Source organism: Apis florea, unplaced genomic scaffold (assembly GCF_048593485.1).
Source record: "Apis florea isolate Af1SG1 unplaced genomic scaffold, ASM4859348v1 contig_3203_pilon, whole genome shotgun sequence".
NCBI lineage: Eukaryota > Metazoa > Arthropoda > Insecta > Hymenoptera > Apidae > Apis > Apis florea.
Genome location: NW_028256723.1, coordinates 7,427,618 through 7,442,215, shown reverse-complemented (window position 1 = coordinate 7,442,215; position 14,598 = coordinate 7,427,618). Strand labels below are relative to the sequence as shown.

Genomic DNA, 14,598 nt, shown 5'->3' with positions numbered 1-14,598 from the left:
TTTCATCAATATTATGGACGAAGAAAGCTCTTTTTATGCTATTGTTTACTGCATTTACCTGCAAATGGTAAGTTGTATGAAATCTATCATAGTTAATTGATTTATTTTTTAAATGTACATATAATAAATAGATTAAAATTATAAAACTTGAATTAAATTTTAGAAACATAAAGAGTAAATTTTAAATATTTATTTATATATTATTATTGTGTATATAATAATTAAAATTCATTCAAACATTCATAATATTTAACATTTTTTCAACATTTATAATTAAAAATTATTATAAATTAAATTATTATCAAAATTACTATTATATTATTATAAAAGTTTCAAATATAATATAAATATAATATAAAAATTATTCTTCATATCATAGTATTATGTATTTATCATCACATTATTATGATAAATTATGCGTATAAATTAAGAATAAAAATCTAAAAAATTGTTAAATTATTAATAATTAAATCATTATATATTAAGCATTTATATGATTCTTTCATAATTATTTTTTGCATATATTGCTAATTAATAAATTATTAATATGCATAAATAAAAAAATTAAAAATTATTATATTATAAATTCACTAGTGATTATTTTATAAATATTCTTTGTGTAAAAAAATCAATTAATTAATATTTTAGCACGGCTATAATTTAAAAATCAATATAATTATATCAACAATATTAATTATAAATCAAATATCATAACAATATCAATTATAAAACAGTTAATCTATTTTGAATTTGTAAAAATATATATCAATTATTATATTGATTATTGAAATAAATTGTTAAATACATAAATTAATAATAAAAATCTAAAAAAGTGCTAAATTATTAACCAATATATTCAAAAAATTAGTTTTCAAACAATCGGCAAAGTACGTATATATTCGTTGAACTTCGTACGATTTTCTATAAATACGAGATAAGTCGCGCATAATAATTCATTTTTCTACGAACGTATTTGACGAGTAGATTACAATTATAACACTTTAAATAAATTCTGAAAATAATTTGAAAATAATTTTTGAATATTTATTTTTATAATATCCATTCTAAATAAATATTCAATATTATTGCAAATATATTACATATTATTAAGTCATTTTTTTTAATCAATATTTATTTATTGCTTTATTTATTTCTCCATTTAAATAAATTTATTTTCTCATTTATTTATATTTTTAATTTTTAATTTATTCTTTCATTTACTTTTGTATTTATTTATATATTTATTTATTTAAACATTTATATTTTGATTTATTTATTTCTTTATCTATTTATCTATTATTAAATTATTTAATTATTCGTTTATTTTTTTATTTTATTTTCAATAATATATTGGTCTCGATGCGTAGTCACCTCCTTGTCGGTGAGAGGTAATTGGCATTACTTTCCAAAATTTAAAAACTATTTTACAAATATCTCGTTAAAAAATTTTCGAAATATTTTAAATTTATATTTTAAATTTTTTGATGCGAGGTCGACGGTGATTCGGTAGTTTCTTTTTGAACGCGTTTTGGTTTCTTCTTTGAATATTCACTCTTTCCGTTGACTCACTATTTTCCTTTCAAGTATTCGTGTTTTGAGCATTATTTTTAAATTATTTTTTTTTCAGGTAGGTCTCGAAACATAGTCACCTCCTCGCGATGAAACATGATAATTGGTATCAATTTTCATAAATTATTCTTCGAAAAATTTTATTTAAAAAGATTAATTTCTAAAAAAATTTGATACTAAGCTAAAAGCTACACATTACCTGCAGTCCAATCTATTTATTTATATAAAATTTCTTTATTAACATCCGCTATAACATGTCTAAATTGAAATATAAAATAAAAATCAATTTTTTTACTCTCTCATTTGATTTCGATGTCTACTCCTCGAATATTTATTCTTATTTAAATCGTTTTCTAAATTCTTTTTAATTTATGATTATATTTATATTAAAATTTGTATCAAATTCTTTTTAGAGAAAAAAGTGGAAAAAAGAAGAAAAATGGTAAAAGAATAAGAGATATGACCGTTATCTTTTATTTTTAAAATTTATTCTATTTTTAGAAAGTCGTCAAGAGATGGCGTTAATAGTTCATTTTTACGCTATATCTTCTTTTATTGTCTCATATCTTTTCTTTCTATATTTTATTTGTAGCACTCTAGAGATGGCGTTGATATCAATATATTTTAACCTCATTTCCGTCCTTGTTTCACTATTTATTTTATTATTTATATTAGTTTCATCTATAACACTTGAGAATATAATACCGATTTCTGATTAATTTTATTTTATTGTACAACTTATGGATTAGAATCTCAATAGAATCTATTCTATTCAATTGTATATATATCGTAAGTGATTTGGAGAAATATTTTGGCATTCAAAAAATTCTTTTTTTGCGTTTCCATTTATTTCTTGAAGTAATATATTTTTGATTATTAAATATCAGAATCTTTCTTTGAATTATTGATGTCAACATCGTGACAATCAAATATTGTAATCTAATATATTGAATCAGATTTGCTTATAGAAAATATTAACTCTTTGAAAATATATTGGTTATTTGGTTTCCTTTCATTTCTTTTAAATCAGAAGAGGTAAACACGTGATAATACCCGTATGCGTATGCGCAAAATATGTGATTAAAATAGTTAAGTTACGTACGTATAGTTACTGTGATTTTAAAATATATGTGTTTCGTTTATGAATAACGACGTTTAATAATTTATTATCTCTGTTAACTATCAATAAACGAATAGATGGAAGCGAAAGAGGAAAAATTTCCTGCTCAATGGGCACTTGATCTTCTTGAACCTACAGCATTAGATCAATCAAACTATATTTTTAAATATTATTTAGCACCGATTGCGGGAATAACGGCTGGATTTGCACAAGTGGTATTAAATAAAATTCAAAAAAAGCCTACATATGCTAGTACGTTTATGAATTACGTTATTTTTGTAAAATAGGTTAACACTAACCTAGCAATAATAACTTTGTCAGAATGTTTATGAAATAATATTGATGAATTCTATTTTTAAAATTAAAAAATTATAACAAAAATAAGATATTAAATGTACATTTTGATAAAAAATATTTTTTATATTTTTTTGTTTTTTTCTTTGCTATTCTTTATTAATTGCAAATAGCAATAACAAATATATCGTTAAAAATTGTTATTACAATATATATATATTTTAATTTTGATCAAATACGATTTATAATCTTTTTGTTTTAATAAAAATTTTTTTTTCTTAATAAAAAAAAATTAGTTTTTATAAAATACTATTATTTTTCAATAATTTATTATTTTTAAAGAAATAATAGATTAGAAATGAATAATCCTTTATTATTAAAATAAAAGTTAATTAATAATAATTTTTCTTAGTTTAAAATAACTTATGATAAAGAATTTTTTTATTATTTTTTAATTTAATGTTAAATATAATATATATATATATATATATATATATATAATGAAAATATAGTGTATTATTGTTATATTATTCATTCTCGTTATTATATTATAGTATAAAACATTAAATTTTTTAATCTTAATGTAATAGATTATTAATTATTAATTGTATATATTTATATTTATATTGATATTCTTTAAAGTTTAATTTTTTTCCTTTATATCATGAATGTATGTGATATTAATATGTTAAGAATTGAATATTTAATTATTAGATAAACCTTATATGTTACTTGGATTTTTGGGTGGTAATCTCTTTGGATATTTTATACATAGTATATTTGAAATAAAATCTGCAAGAAAAGATGCAATTATGAGAGATTACATAATGCGTCATCCAGAATATTTTCCTGAACCAGGTAAAATTTTACAAAATTTATTATTACAAAAATTTTTGTTATTAAATTAAAAATTACATTTATAAAAATTTATTTAATATTTTAGAATATAAAAAATATGCAGATATTCTTGAGCCATGGAATCCATGTCGTTGAAAAACTGTAATGTGTTCATTCTTATTATGTAGCATAATTTTTTCTATTAATAGTGAATAAAAAATGAAATATATGGCTATTAAAACATGTATGTTCATTTTTCCACTTACATAAATTTTTCCTAAATATTTCCTTTTAAATTATAAGGAACAAAAAACAAGTTATTTCAGAATTTTTAAAATTTTCCCATTAAAAAAAAAATTTCATTTTCTTTTTGTGGGAAATAACTTATAAATTGTATTTTTTAGTAAAAATTTAAAGAATTTAATATTTTTTTTTATAAAAATTTACATTTCATTTCTTTTTTTTCCTATATAAATAAAAATGAAATGAATTGAAAGAAGAATTTAAAATAAAAAATAATAGTAATAAATTCAGCATTATTATAAGCTATCATTTATAGTTAAATAAAATAAAACAAATAATAATGAATGAATTTTTATAAATATATAAAAAAGAAATAAATTATTTATTATGTAAAAATTAAAGTTAATAAAGTAATTTGTAATTTCAGTATATTTTAATTTGCAGTTCTGTTACAGGTATATTTTATTGCATGAATTTTTACATATTATCAAATTTATTAATATTTTGAAATTTTTTGAGGATATTTATATTTTTTTTACTTTTCTTTTTTTTTAGATTCTTTGTTTTTATAAAATGTTGTTTTGAACTGCATTCAAATTGAAAAATTTTTACATTTATCATATGTATTTTACATTTATATATTTTATTCATAAACAACAACAAAAAGAATTAATTCTAATTATTATTCTAAGTTTTAAACATTTTTATTTTTTTTCAGGATTATAATTATCATTATATAATCCAGTTCCTTTAGAATCTCCTAACCAAGGATATTTATTAGGACACTCCCTACATGTTTCTAGGTACCTATGAACATATATTTCTTATTATTTAAGTTCAAAAATATCAGATAACTTGATATATTTATTATATATTATTTATTTACCTTGTAGTAGTAAAATTTGATTCTGTAGGTTTGAAATCTAAAGCACATTTATTTGGATTGTTACATGGTGGTCCAGGAAGATTTTCTTTTCTTTTACATGACCATCCTTCAAAATTATTCAAAGATTTTATCGGTTTTGGATCAGTTATCCATGTTAATGCTTGAGTGGCTGTTACGAAATATACATCAGGTCTGTAAATATAATTATTTTAATAATTTATAAGAATTTTTTAAAAACATTAAAATCTGCAGATTATTTCTATATTTAAATATCTATTTTTTTTATATTAAATATCTGGAATAATAAAAATATCTCTTTCTGTAAGTTTAATATAAATAAATTATTTCATCACATTGTTTTTAATTCTTTTGTATATTATTTTTAAATAACAATGAAACCAAATATAATTTTATGACATAAAGATTATTTATCACTTACAATGTTACTGCCCAATCAAGGAATTTTGATAACCCACGTTCAAGTTCCTTTATTTGAAACCAATTAGTATGAAAAGGCATCATATATGGTGCCCTATTTTGTTCATAGTAACGGTTAAAATCTTCTTGCAACCATTCAAAAACTTCTTCAGGATCATGATTATGAAGCACACATTGATCCAAGTAAGGACAATGTCCTCCTTCATAACTTTCAACATAATGTGCATTAAGTGGTAATTCCCATACCCCTAAATAAATGAAATATGTGTTTTTCTTTTCAAAATATTATGAATTTTATAATAAAATAAATAAAATTTATTACCTGGGAATGATTTAGTAGGACACGTGCCTGCTTTACATTCATGTGGAATTTTATAATCAAGTGTATATGGCCAAATTGGTACTTTTAGTGGAGAAATTCCAATACTACTATCATATATGTATCCAAAATCTTCCACTACTTTATATTGCGTATTTCGACCTGGTTTTAAATAAGGAGCTCTCATGCCCACAATTTCACTTATTGAAATATTGCTAAAGTGTTTAAGTATTTCTCGCATTCCTATCATTTCTCCAACCCATTCTTCATATCCTTTATCCTCTAATCCTTTTTGTAATCTATGCAATAAATACTATATATGTAAACATCAATATATTTTTTAAAATCTCTTAAAAAATATAATTTATTGAAAAGTAATAAATTGACACAAAAATTGAATTATATAAAATAATACACTATCTTTTTTTGTTTCTTCTCTTTAAAATAAAAAGAAAACCAATATTTACGATATAGTTTCAGTAGCAATTTCATGTCCATCATGTGCTAAACTCTGAACCATATTATAATTACAATATTCATGAGAAATGAAGAATGTGCCTTTTAAAGGGCAATTATTTGGATTTAATCGGTCAGTTGCAAATATCTTTTGATAATGATCAAAATTATTATGATTTATTGCTCCATCAAATGTCATTATTATCATTTGTGGTGTCTGAAATAAAAAAATTTGCATTAAAAATCTTCTTAATAATTATTAAAAACAATAAAAAAAATAAGAAATATGTACTTCATCTGGATGAAGACCACCAGGAATTATTGTACCATCTCTCGAGCAAAAACAATAAGGTAACTGACAGTTTGCAGGATCACATTTTTCTGCTAAATCAATTGGTGGTTCAGTGATAGGTGCTGGAGCTGATATTCAGAATAAATTTTACATTAATATAAAATTAATTAAAAGTTAACTCAATTTATGATTATTAAAAAATATATATATTCACTTGTAGCAATAGGTCCACAACGAGCTTCATTTTTAAAAGTACAAAATTTACTAATGTCATCAAAATGTAATCCTGATGGACACCTGTTCAGATATGGGTATCCGTCAACGCACTGTTGAAATTACGTATAAAAATTTAATCGAAAATTATTTGCATCATATATTTTGTAATTAAATATTTATTATTATATTATTAAATTTGAGTATATTCACCTGATAAAATCTTCTACATGTTGCTGGATCTGCAAAATTACCATTGCCTTGACCTTCAGGACATTTGAATTCTTCATCTTTCCTTTCTTCATCTTTTTTTGCATTTTTCTGTCCACAAACTAAGAATGGATATATATTATATATAATAAATATGATGAAAGTTCACAAATATTTAATATGATTTCTTTTTTAAAATTTACTGTATCAGAACCACAATTAGTTCGAAAAGATCGATATAATCGTAATCACAAAATTATTATAAATTAATGTGAATACAAAAAATAAATATTTATATTTTCAAAAAGATATTAAAATTAAAGAACAAAATTTGTCTTGGAAAAATGTATGTTTAATTAAAAAAAAAAAAATGCACAAATATCTTTATTAAAAAAGATAAAATTTTTAAAATCTTGTAAATTATCGAAAAAAAATCAAAAAGAGAAATATGTAAAATAATATTTGTAAAAAATGAAAGTTGAAATATTAGGCATATCCATATATATTAGATATATATATATATATATAGACCAATAGCAAGATCAAGGTCCAACATTGACTCACAAGTGTTAGGTAGTTGTCTTGAATGAAAAATACTTTTTTGCCGATAAAAACGATAAAAATTTTACTCATATCATTCACAATATATTTTTCTCTTTAATAAAAAAGAATTAAATTTTGAATTTTTTTTGATTAAACAAATAAAATTTGAAGAATTTAAATTTTATTTAATCATTCACTATTCTAAAATTATATTCAAGAAAGTCTCTAATAAATATGCAAACTGTGGAATGCTTTTGAATCAAGTCTTTTAATCTTTTCTTTTAATCGTCTAGTTGGGAAGAATGTTGTCATTTACTATGTCAGCATTCTTGAGGACGTGTTCAATAATCGTGCCAGGAATCTATAATTATAGAAATACTTTTTATTTTACAAACAAAAATTAAAAAGAACATAATCAAATGTAATGCTATTTCTATTTATCTTTAAAAAATATTTTCGAACGAAATTATATATTTGATGATAAATTTTTTTTTATTCAAAGTATATTGTAAAATTTATTTTGATTTTAAAAAATTCTCATTTAAATTAAATGCAATTCTTATAATTAATATTATATTAGAAACTTCATTATTCATTGTATTTAATTTTTTGCATCATACATATATTTTACATTATTTATATTATTTATATCGAAAAAACGAGTCGTAAAATTCAAGGAAAAGTAGTTGAACATATTTAAAGTGAAAGAAAAAGTAAATAAGTAGCTATGATCGAGTCAACGAATGAGGAAATTACGTGTGGTCGGGCATTTAATTCAACGAAGGAAGATTCGTTTCGAACACATTGAAATCTTGTGCAGATGAACTGTCAGGAGAAAGTAGTATTCCAGGAAGATCTCAGATCTACGATTTTATGATAAATATAAGCATTAAATGCATGTTAGTTTATTTTTTACAATAGTTTATTTTTTACATAAACAATTTTAACATAACAAATTTTGATTTTATTTTGTTATATTTTCTATTAATATATCTGAACAATGTCGATTATACTTGGAATATTTTATTTATATAAGAATATATATATATATAAGAATTATAAGAATCTACAATACATTTATTCAAAAAAAAAACTTAGCTATTTCATTTTTAAATGCAAAATTTCATTGATAATTATATTTATTTCATTTTATTTTATTTCGATCTATGTCGATTATTAGTTTCGTTATAGTATATATCAACTATCGTTGTGATACATCGTATATCTTTCCAATACGAGTATTAAAATTTTTTCTACAAAGTTGCCCATACCAATCGAACATGCATATTTATAAAAGTTAATCATCTTCAAAACAGGTTATATATGCATATAGGAACGAGTTTCACGTGTGCACAGATGCCAAAAAGCATCGGTTTAACAGTTAAGTGGAAAGTGAAGGTACTGCTCTGGCAATGACGTTGTGGTAAATCGTTCAGGTGCAAGATTTCCATCGGCCATGGTACACTCATACTGTCGCAAATGTACGGTACACCATATACGTAAACGTTGAAACTTATGTAAACAGCAGTGAAATCACCGACCGGGAACCTAATTTAATGGCGCTTCTCTCGTGTCGGCATGTTGGTTGGTTCTTTGCTTCCTCTGATTTCTTAACTTTTATCTATGTCAACTTTATTTACACCGTGACAATATAAGAAATTTTTAACATTTCATGGAAATCTTATTTATCGTAAAAATATTTACATATAGGCGCGCATCTTACGAACTCTCAACAAGATTCTTACGAATTTCCTTTAGAACAAATTCAATATTAACTAGAAATTTTTATCATTCTTAACATAAAGAAAGTGTTTCGTATGCATAACTAAAATTTAATTTATTTTCTAAAAATCAATTTAAAAAATCGATTAAATATTCATTAAATCATAATTATAATTTAATATCATTAAATATTTTACTTTTTGATTATATCTTCCTGAGATACTTTTATAAATAAAAATAAATGAATGTTTAATGATTTTTTTAAATTAAATTAATATATATATATATATGTTATATTAATTATTGATTTATTATTATCATATCATTATTATATCTATATTATATCTTTATTATATCTTCATTATTTATTATAATAACATTAAATTGTTCTTTTTTTCATATTATTTATAACTTTTTAATTTTTCATTCATGATATTAGGTTTACATATTTCTTTCTTATTTATAAAGTATATTAAACATATTTTGACTAAAAAATTTTGAAATATTAGGTATATTAAATAATGAAATAACGAAATTTCTATTAGAGTATAATCAGTTAATGATTATTCTTGAATGTATATGAATGTATATGTAATTAATATAAATAATTTTATTCAATTTGTTTGATTTTAAAAATTGTATCAGATAAATAATTTATTAATAAAATTTTTTGTGAAAGAAATCTTGAATTCGATTAATGAGATTGACAAATGTCAATTGATAAATAATATTATATGATATGTTTGTCCAAAATTAATATTAATTTTCACTTATTGAATTTGTTATCAAATAATTATCGCATATTTTAAATATTAAAATTATTATTTTTGTTTAATTCTCTTCTGTTAGAATACTATAAGATTTTTACTGTGAAATGTTGCAAATTATTAATTCTAGGAGAATGTTCAGAGAAGGTCATTCTTTTATTGCATCGACTCACATTTCTAATATATTTGAGCCAACTATACTGATTGATTCGATTATTCTAGTAATTAAAAGATTTTTATCAAAATGAGAGATATGAATGATTAAAATTTGTATTTACCATTTAAAAAATTGAAAAATATAAAAACAACCAATATGCAGTAGAATCAAACTTGTTCATTCCTTTTTTATAAAATTGATTACAATTCAAAAAAAATTATCTGCTCAAGGCAAACAAGAACAATTTAAAGTATATAAATTTTCTATACATATCCGTGTAATCTTAAAAATCTATTATCAAGCGATTATTGACAGATCTTAAACCACAAAATTTCTCTTAACGATGAAAAATCACTAAAGGAGGAGCTAGGAGTTTTACATTGTTTGACGGATTCGATCTCTCATTCGATCTCTCTTTAAAACGAGCAGCTGTATTTTCCTACCTGAAACAATGATGGACGCGACGACGTACAGCAATAATTGATTTTTTTTCAACATCATTCTTCACGAAAAATTGCTTTCTTCAATTCTCGTTAAAGATCGATTCAATTTACACAGCACTCGCATCCGAAAGTAAATTTCTGCGAACACACTCGTCATCGACGGGCACTGAAAGAAAGAAGTGTCACGACACTGTTGCTCAGGATTTACCAGCAATGGTGTCTGCCATGGACTACGGGGACCGGACGGTAAGAACATTCTTAGCTCATTGGCTGACCACTTTCTACCACTTCGTTCGTTCGAGAAATCTTTTATTCGCTTTTATACCATTCCGTAATTTCGTGTAAAATCTGCAAGTTCAGATTTTTGACGATTTTTCAAAAATTTCTCGAATGATCTCGATCTTTTTAATTTCTTAATGAAAGTTTTTTTTTTATTTTTTTTTTTATTGAGAATTTATTAATTTTACTATTGTAAACCGTTCGTGATAAAATTAAAAGTTTTAAAAAAAAAATTGTAATTTAATTAATTGTAATTTAAATATTATAAAATTTTTTTATGACTTATTTTTATATTTCTTAAAACTGTCTTTATTTATATTATATTATATAATTTTATATACATATATATAAGAAGTAGTATAGTACACAACATATAAATAAATTAAAATTTGATAATTTAATGATAAAAATAATGGCAAAAGATGGTATAAGAACATAAAAAATATTATTCATTAAAAATAATAACACACAATTATATTTTAAAACTTTTAATATATAAAAAATTACATTTAAAGAATTTCTTGTTACATATCAAATATTTGAAAAATATATAAAAATATATTTTATTATTATATATACAAATATGCAATGAAAGATATATAATATATAATTTATAATTCAATTTTAGTCATTTGTGGTTTCTTTTTCTGTTTTTCTTTTTTTGCTAATTTGCTTTTTTTTATTTTTCCGCTATTTTCTTTCTGAAGATTAATAGAGTGCCAATAAGGATTAAAATATCCCTGTTTGCGTTTTATCACATTTAATTCTTGAGATGCTAAATGAATTTTAGTAATTGTTTCTGAATCTAATAAATATTTCGCTCGATACGTGAAATTTAAAGACCAATTTACGATTGAATTCCATTTTTGTTGTGTTTTAAGTATACGATGAACAATATGAGGAAAATGAAGAAGAATATCTCCAAAAAATGCTGTATTTTCTAATGTAGTAGATATTGCTAAAAAGAAAAATACATAATTTTTCAATTTTGCAAAAACTTTTTTTATTTTTAATTAAATATCTTTAATATATTTAAATATATTATCAATAAAAAAAATTACCATTTTGAATGCTAATATTTTGCGGCAAAGATCTATTATCTGGATTAAAACCGTCACTTTCGATTAGTGTTTTACTTGCTTCGATTACATCAATCATCTTTTCACCAAGAATTGTAATCATTTTGTATAAGCGTTCATAATTATCTATTTTTTGAAGACGTTTGATAGCTTCAATATGTTCCTTGCGTTGATATTCAAATGATTTTTTGACTAATAAAATTTTAGTTAAGGTATATTTATAAAATTAAATAATAAAACAATCAAAATGAGATAATATATCATACTTGCATATATTTTATATTATAAATAAATAATATATAACAATTTCATGTGTTATATATAATATCTATATAGATCCATACTTACAATATCAATATATTATTTAATTGAAACAAAAAAAATAAAAAACAATAAGTAATACAATAAATATTTTTAATGGATACATAATTCTTCGTATACTTTAATTTGAGATGAATTATTATGCGGCTTCTCGTTGATTTGTTGTTTTTCTATAGCTGGAGAAATATCTTGCGCATGTGCAATATATGTCAACATTGACACGACGACAATATAAACGAGAACGCGTGGCATTTTATCGAATAAAAAACTGTTTGAATATAAACGATATAACAATAAAATATTCATATTGAAACAAGAAATAATTTTTAATTGTTAGTGATCTTCATACTTTATCAAGAATAATTATATAATCTTAATCAATATTCAATTGAAGGAGCAAAATCACAAGTTTACAAATACGACATTATAATAGTGCTGCCATCTATTAACTTTAGTACATCGAATGTGTCAACGTTAGTGTTGAAATTTTCGAAAATAGTTAAAAAATATGCAAATACATTATAATTATGTGACAATAATTTAAATCATGTATGTATGTATCTTTTTAGATTTTTTTATTAACATCGTTCTTAAAAAAAACCAAATTGCATTAACTTTCTGTACATATACTAATAGTGCAACATTTAAGATATTAAGAAAATATTGAAAATTTAATTCAAGTAACATGCATATGGCATGATGATTTGATCTGCTATGATGATATTTGTATTTTATATCCAAGTAATTTTATAATTCGAGTTACATATCGACAACAAATATGGCAGCGACAGATGATACAAAACTTGATGTAAGTATATATTTATTTGATATTGTATATTAAACATGCGATGTTTTTTATTTTTTTTTAAATACAATGCTTTTATGATTAATTTTTTAATATTTTTAATCTTATATAATTAATTTTTCAATAAAAATATTGAATACAAGTTTTTCTTGTATATATAATAATAAATGAATTATAATAAACAAGTGTATTAATATTAATATATTTTAATTTTAAGTTTAAAGTTACAATGGAATATGCTGATCCTCAAAATATTGAAGGTGAATTGACAGTAGGAGCTAAACAAAAATCAAATCTTGGAGAACCGGAATTTAATACTTTAGATGAACCAATCAGGGATACAATTGTAATTAAACAAAAATTTTTTATAATATTGTTTGAACAGCATGAAAAACTTTTTATCATAAATTTAAAAAAATATATCAATTAATTATTATTTATGTTTTAAAATAATAATATTATTTTTATTAATTATATTTATATTTAATATTTAATTTTTCATAATATTTAATATAAATTATTTATTATAAATTATACTTTTTTAAATTACAGCTCAGGGATGTTCGAGCAGTGGGTAAAAAATTTTATCATGTTTTATATCCTAAAGAAAAAAAAAGCTTATTGAAAGAATGTAAGTTTTTAAAAATATATTTATATTATAAATTATTAATCCATTTTTAACTAGCAAAGATTTTTAATTCCAGGGGATCTTTGGGGACCACTAGTATTATGTACATTTATGGCAATGTATGTTCAATATTTGTACTATGTTCCAAATGTTTTATTTTATAATTATCATAAATTTTTTATTTTAGGATATTGCAAGGTTCTTCTGATACAGCAAATAATTTTAATGATGGAGGACCAGAATTTGCAGAGGTTTTTGTAATTGTATGGATTGGTTCTATGGTTGTTACTTTAAATTGCAAATTATTAGGTGGCAATATGTAAGTATTAATAATTATAATAAAATGTTGCATGAATTTTATGTATATAACTTGTAGAAATTATTAAAAATATTGATAACTTTTTTATTATTTAATAAAACAACATTAATTTATTTTAAAATCTTTTTATTTCATAAATACAAAATGTTACAATAAAAAAATAAATTAAGCAAAAGAAATTTTTATATTTTATTTGTCATATTTAAAAGATATTTTAATATGTATGTTATAGATCTTTCTTCCAAAGTATTTGTGTCTTAGGATATTGCTTGTTGCCAACTGCCATTGCTTTAATTTTATGTAGAATCATATTAATCACAGAGCAGACTACTTTCTTATTTATTCTAAGATTTATTATTACTATGATTGGATTTATGTGGGCAACATATGGTTAGTATAAGTTTATTAAATTTAACACACAATAAATCTTTATTATATCCTTAAATCTGTTGCAAATATTATTTGTATATATTTTAGCATCAATGGTATTTCTTGGTGATAGTCAACCAGTAGGAAGGAAAGCTTTAGCTGTATATCCAATATTTTTATTCTATTTTGTAATTTCATGGTTAGTTATATCTCATACTACATAAAATAAAATATAAAATAATTATAACAAGAAGACTGTACATTTTTTCATATTTATGCATAAAATAAA

The 14,598-nt window shown here is 21.7% G+C and overlaps 4 protein-coding genes across 11 annotated transcripts; 2 read left to right on the top strand and 2 right to left on the bottom strand.

The window, feature by feature from the left end:
- Window positions 1-2,144: 2,144 nt before the first annotated feature.
- Window positions 2,145-5,313, top strand: ND-B14.5B (NADH dehydrogenase (ubiquinone) B14.5 B subunit). 7 transcript variants are annotated; one of them, XM_086910723.1, is made up of 5 exons: window positions 2,160-2,358; window positions 2,600-2,657; window positions 2,767-2,941; window positions 3,698-3,841; window positions 3,927-4,061. In XM_086910723.1, exons 3-5 carry the CDS (start codon window positions 2,767-2,769, stop codon window positions 3,974-3,976), a joined length of 369 nt encoding a protein of 122 aa, XP_086766849.1. In that variant the 5' UTR covers window positions 2,160-2,358; window positions 2,600-2,657; the 3' UTR covers window positions 3,977-4,061. The 7 variants fall into 7 exon arrangements, 3 of the variants coding, with proteins under 3 accessions (XP_086766847.1, XP_086766849.1, XP_086766848.1); XM_086910722.1 differs by having other exon boundaries at window positions 2,161-2,358; window positions 2,600-2,667; XR_015292722.1 differs by lacking the exons at window positions 2,600-2,657; window positions 3,927-4,061 and adding exons at window positions 4,782-4,866; window positions 4,978-5,313 and having other exon boundaries at window positions 2,168-2,358.
- Cda4 (chitin deacetylase Cda4) lies at window positions 4,475-10,755 on the bottom strand. Its single transcript, XM_003692478.3, has 9 exons — window positions 10,510-10,755; window positions 6,881-6,999; window positions 6,669-6,780; window positions 6,455-6,582; window positions 6,174-6,379; window positions 5,710-6,005; window positions 5,389-5,635; window positions 4,950-5,141; window positions 4,475-4,870 (listed from the first exon to the last, which is right to left on the bottom strand). The coding sequence occupies exons 1-9, from the start codon at window positions 10,565-10,567 to the stop codon at window positions 4,768-4,770; spliced, it is 1,461 nt and encodes a 486-aa protein (XP_003692526.1). The 5' UTR covers window positions 10,568-10,755; the 3' UTR covers window positions 4,475-4,767.
- LOC100872523 (protein YIPF6) lies at window positions 10,626-14,562 on the top strand. 2 transcript variants are annotated; one of them, XM_086910719.1, is made up of 8 exons: window positions 10,626-10,755; window positions 12,758-12,996; window positions 13,211-13,339; window positions 13,546-13,624; window positions 13,698-13,740; window positions 13,809-13,940; window positions 14,173-14,330; window positions 14,418-14,562. In XM_086910719.1, the coding sequence occupies exons 2-8, from the start codon at window positions 12,967-12,969 to the stop codon at window positions 14,531-14,533; spliced, it is 687 nt and encodes a 228-aa protein (XP_086766845.1). In that variant the 5' UTR covers window positions 10,626-10,755; window positions 12,758-12,966; the 3' UTR covers window positions 14,534-14,562. The 2 variants fall into 2 exon arrangements, with proteins under 2 accessions (XP_086766845.1, XP_086766844.1); XM_086910718.1 differs by lacking the exon at window positions 10,626-10,755 and having other exon boundaries at window positions 12,633-12,996.
- Window positions 11,261-12,641, bottom strand: LOC100866681 (coiled-coil domain-containing protein 134). Its single transcript, XM_003692439.3, has 3 exons — window positions 12,293-12,641; window positions 11,850-12,059; window positions 11,261-11,746 (listed from the first exon to the last, which is right to left on the bottom strand). Exons 1-3 carry the CDS (start codon window positions 12,492-12,494, stop codon window positions 11,400-11,402), a joined length of 759 nt encoding a protein of 252 aa, XP_003692487.2. The 5' UTR covers window positions 12,495-12,641; the 3' UTR covers window positions 11,261-11,399.
- Window positions 14,563-14,598: the final 36 nt, after the last annotated feature.

Coding starts and splice junctions, on each gene's coding strand:
- ND-B14.5B (XM_086910721.1), top strand. CDS start 2,767: ATGGAAGCGAAAGAGGAAAAATTTCCTGCTCAATGGGCACTTGATCTT. Junction 2,942..3,697: donor AAAAAAGCCTACATATGCTA/GTACGTTTATGA, acceptor TTTAATTATTAG/ATAAACCTTATATGTTACTT. Junction 3,842..3,926: donor AGAATATTTTCCTGAACCAG/GTAAAATTTTAC, acceptor TTAATATTTTAG/AATATAAAAAATATGCAGAT.
- Cda4 (XM_003692478.3), bottom strand. CDS start 10,567: ATGATGTTGAAAAAAAATCAATTATTGCTGTACGTCGTCGCGTCCATC. Junction 6,380..6,454: donor GTGGTCTTCATCCAGATGAA/GTACATATTTCT, acceptor TTTTTATTTCAG/ACACCACAAATGATAATAAT. Junction 5,636..5,709: donor TCCTACTAAATCATTCCCAG/GTAATAAATTTT, acceptor TCATTTATTTAG/GGGTATGGGAATTACCACTT.
- LOC100866681 (XM_003692439.3), bottom strand. CDS start 12,494: ATGAATATTTTATTGTTATATCGTTTATATTCAAACAGTTTTTTATTC. Junction 12,060..12,292: donor TAAAGTATACGAAGAATTAT/GTATCCATTAAA, acceptor AAATTTTATTAG/TCAAAAAATCATTTGAATAT. Junction 11,747..11,849: donor AAATATTAGCATTCAAAATG/GTAATTTTTTTT, acceptor TTTTCTTTTTAG/CAATATCTACTACATTAGAA.
- LOC100872523 (XM_086910719.1), top strand. CDS start 12,967: ATGGCAGCGACAGATGATACAAAACTTGAT. Junction 12,997..13,210: donor CAGATGATACAAAACTTGAT/GTAAGTATATAT, acceptor TTTAATTTTAAG/TTTAAAGTTACAATGGAATA. Junction 13,340..13,545: donor AACCAATCAGGGATACAATT/GTAATTAAACAA, acceptor TTTAAATTACAG/CTCAGGGATGTTCGAGCAGT.